Source organism: Chanos chanos, chromosome 16 (genome assembly GCF_902362185.1).
Source record: "Chanos chanos chromosome 16, fChaCha1.1, whole genome shotgun sequence".
NCBI classification, from domain to species: Eukaryota; Metazoa; Chordata; class Actinopteri; order Gonorynchiformes; family Chanidae; genus Chanos; species Chanos chanos.
Genome location: NC_044510.1, coordinates 1,357,588 through 1,361,765, shown reverse-complemented (window position 1 = coordinate 1,361,765; position 4,178 = coordinate 1,357,588). Strand labels below are relative to the sequence as shown.

Genomic DNA, 4,178 nt, shown 5'->3' with positions numbered 1-4,178 from the left:
CACAATGAACCAATCAGCCAATGAAATGAAGTTAAAATGACATTAAGACAAGTTAACCAAATTACCAAAGCTCTCTTCACTGTGACAAGGAAATGCTTATCAGATGCTAAGTCAACCTTAGATAAGATACGACTCAGCAGAAATCTTGTTTTGGCAATGAGTCAGGTTACTGAGGTGGGAAGAATCACTTTCTTTAATTTTGCACTTATTTCGTGACCACATAACTGTGGCCAGCTGTCAATGTTGGTGAATCATCAACTTTTGAAGTTGTAAAAGGAATTGAATCCATCCAGCTTTCTTCAGTACTGTTGTGTAAACATTAATATCTGGTCTGCTCAGATCCAACAGTCTGACAGGAACTCTTCGAGGACGTGATTTCACAGAAACATCCGGACACCATGAAAGACTATGATGAGACCACAGCCTTCCTTGGACACTGGGGATCTTTTCAGAAAATAGTCTTCTTCCTGTTGTGCACTAGCACAGTTCCAAATGGCTTCAGTGCTTTCTCTGTCGTGTTTCTTGCTGACACTCCAGCGCATCACTGTAAAATCCCAGATGGGAATCTGAGTGAGTCGTGGAGGGCGGCCAGTATTCCTGTAGTGGAGGTGAACGGACAGAAGCAACAGAGTAAGTGTTGGAGGTACAGGCTGGATGTGATCAGAAACCTCTCTGCTCTGGGCTACAGCCCTCAGGATATAAACCTCACTGACATTGAACAGGAGCGCTGTGTGGATGGATGGACCTACAGCAAGGATATCTACCAGTCCACTATTGTCACTGAGGTGAGTTTTGCAGACCTAACAGACACAACATATACCCTTACATAGCAGCTTGGATGAGGTTGTGTATGAGCCAAAACTTTGTTCCACAGGATGAAGAAAAAACCCTTAAATAGCTGCTACAACAGACTCACAGCTGCAAAAACACACAATTCAGTGAAAGATAAAGGTGCTCTTTGTGTGACAGAAAACCAAAGCATTTAAATGCTCTCATATTTTTCTGTTCTCCCCTGCTCTTCTCACACTATTATCAACTCTTCCATGTAAAGTTTGACCTGGTCTGCAACAATGAATGGAAACAACCCTTTACTTCTTCAGTCTACTTCATAGGCGTGCTTTCTGGATCCTTTTTCTCTGGACAGCTTTCTGACAGGTAATGTGGTTATATGTCTTTGGAACAAGAACATAACTCAAATAAAAAAGTAAGGAAACATCAGTTAATGAGAAACATCAGTAATTTAACAATATTTCAGATTGATAACCTACAAATTCAACATGTTTCAAGTAATGAGCGTTCTTTTTGTATGCATAGGTTTGGGAGAAAGCCAGTCCTCTTCTTGACTATGCTGATTCAGTCCCTCTTCACATTTATCCAAATGTTCTCTCCATCGTGGGAGGTGTTCTCTATTCTCTTCTTCATTGTTGGACTGGGCCAGATTTCAAACTATGTGGCAGCATTTGTGTTGGGTAAGAGTCAAAAGAGAATCAGACATTCCACTGGTTTGTTGGGAATTTTAGCTGGTGAATTTCCTCTTGAGGGGTTACCACGGTGGCACAGTGGGTAGTGCTGTCACCTCACAATTAGAAGGTCCTGGGTTCGGCCAGGGTCCTTTCTGTGTGGAGTTTGCATGTTCTCCCCATGTCTGCGTGGGTTTCCTCCCACAGTCCAAAGACATGCAGGTTAGGTGAATTGGAGACACTAAATTGCCCTTAGGTATGACTGTGTGTGTGAGTGTGCTTGTCTGTGTGTTTGCCCTGCGATGGACTGGCAACCTGTCCAGGGTGTTTCCCTGCCTTTCGCCCTATGAGCGCCGGGACAGGCTCCAGTACCCCCCACAACTCTGATTATAAGCAGCTTTGAAAATGAGTGAGCGAATGAGAATTTCCTATTGAAGTCATCAGGCAGGACAGAGCAGTTAAATAGAACATTGTGTTTATTTTCTATCTACAGGTACAGAGATTCTCGTGGAGTCTGTGCGGGTGCTTTACTCATCACTAGGGGTGTGTTTGTTCTTTGCCATTGGCTACATGTTGTTGCCTCTCATTGCTTTCTTCATTCGAGATTGGAGGATGCTACTGCTCACTATGTCTCTGCCAGCTCTCATCTACATCCCACTTTGGTGGTAGGCCCATAAAACACACACAACTGATCACAGACCCCACCCACCCCATTCATGCTGTAGAACAGCTCTTCTGAATTGGCTTTAATGCTGAGAAATGAGCTGTTAATAACCAGAAATAAAGGAGGCACATTTCCACATAAACATATTCTGTGCTCTTTCTCACACATTAGAGACACTAGCATATGTTCTCACCAACTGATCTCTCCCCAAATGATAAAACAGTGTCATTATTGTCATTATTGTGCTAAGACTTAGTTCTCCTTGATACGTAAAGTGTGGAATTCTTCCAGTTAAAAAAAAAAAAACATCAGCAATGGACAAAGGAAATAATTCTGAAGTAGTCGCTTGATCATTCAAAACTGAAGACAAAAGAATTCGGACTTGCTGCTTGACTCTTACAAAATTACACGGTTTATAATATATCTGCAGTGTAGGACTGGAGAACTTGTTGGCATAAGAGACTGTGGTTTTGCTGCAGGTTTATCCCAGAGTCTCCGCGATGGCTGCTCTCTCTGGGAAGAGTGGAGGAGGCTGAGGCCATACTGAGAGATGCCGCCAAGAAAAACAAAGTCACAGCACCAGAGGTCATTTTTAAGAAGCTTGAGGTATGTTGCTTTCATACGGAGGAGAATCCATTTCACAATGCACAGTCATTCAGCTTGGTAGGTTTAAATGTTTGAATCAGAGAAGCACCCCATTTTGAATAAACAGACATGAGTGTTTATTACTCTAAAAAACAAACAAACAACTATATAAATAAATAAATAATTGAACTGAACTGCTGATAATAAAACAAGGCACATGTGAAGTCAAGATGAAAATCTCGCCCTGAGGGGGGAAAAAAACCCACTCAAAATACATCAGCAGCCTCGGCCCTGCAAAATGTGGTTTTGTGAATGTCAAAATATTGCAAACTGAACACACAAACAAACCACTCATTGTTAATGCTTGGATGAGGTTGTGTATGAGCCAAAACTTTGTTCCATAGGGTGAAGAAAAAACATCTAAACCAGAGGAAACACATAACATCCTGGACCTCTTGAGAACCAGGAACATTCGCCACACTACTCTTATACTCTGTCTAGTGTGGTGAGCTTCCAGGCACCCAGACCTCCCTCAGTAAATCACGTACAGAGAAAATTGCAGTCTCATGGATATGGTTGGCTGTATATCGAATAACTTGTTTCTTGGGAATTGTCACATGTTTTCATTACTCATTAAGCCTCTTTGGTGTATGTGTAACCTGCTGGTTTAAAGTAACTATGACTCAGAATTGAACAGTGCTCTAAATGTTCAGAGGTCAGTTGAAGAAAGAGACTTTTATCTCAGACACAGGTGTCATCTTACGACAGTATGATCACCTGATTGCCACATGCCCTTTAATCTGGGCAAAGGGTAGAGCTGAGATTGTGTGTGTGTGTGTGTGTGTGTGTGTTTGTTTGTTTGTTCACATGTACATTGAAAATTGAAACAATTTTCAACACACCACGTTCTGTGAGAGCATGGTATCTATGTATACTTACGAATACATATACAATGATGTATATAGCAATCACGCATTTTGCAACAGTAATTATATATTTTACTACAGCCTACAAAGTATTTACCGAAAAAACCCAAAAAAAAACCCCAAAAAAAACAATGTCATATTTTCTGTCATCTTTTAAGGCTGACTCTCAGTATGGGTTACTTTGGCCTGTCTCTAAACACCTCCCGCCTGCATGGGGACCCCTTCCTAAACTGCTTCTTCTCCGCCGCTATTGAGGTTCCCGCCTACATCATCAGCTGGCTCTCCCTGCGCTACCTCCCCCGAAGACTCTCCTCCTCTCTGAGCATGCTGCTCGGAGGCGTAATGTTGTTCCTAATCCAAGCAGTCCCACCCAGTAAGTACAGTGCACTGCTTCATCCACCCCCCCCCCCAAAAAAAAACCAAGATTCCCACAGTGGATGTTTAAAAATGGCATAAAGAGTCAGCTAACATTTGGAGTTGACCTCTGCAGACCTTCCTGGACTGTCTGTGGCTCTGGAGATGGCGGGAAAGTTTGGGATCGCC

The 4,178-nt window shown here is 42.5% G+C and overlaps 1 protein-coding gene across 1 annotated transcript in view; it reads left to right on the top strand.

Annotated features, from left to right (window-relative positions):
* The first annotated feature begins 398 nt into the window (after positions 1-398).
* The window catches only part of LOC115829922 (solute carrier family 22 member 5-like), a 4,157-nt gene continuing 377 nt past the window's right edge, over positions 399-4,178 (top strand). Inside the window, exons 1-8 of the mRNA XM_030794095.1 lie at positions 399-785; positions 1,052-1,155; positions 1,315-1,469; positions 1,954-2,125; positions 2,604-2,730; positions 3,114-3,214; positions 3,794-4,008; positions 4,126-4,178. The exon at positions 4,126-4,178 is cut by the window's right edge and continues 130 nt beyond it. Coding sequence (XP_030649955.1) covers positions 399-785; positions 1,052-1,155; positions 1,315-1,469; positions 1,954-2,125; positions 2,604-2,730; positions 3,114-3,214; positions 3,794-4,008; positions 4,126-4,178 — 1,314 coding nt within the window. The remainder of the gene's footprint in view (positions 786-1,051; positions 1,156-1,314; positions 1,470-1,953; positions 2,126-2,603; positions 2,731-3,113; positions 3,215-3,793; positions 4,009-4,125) is intronic.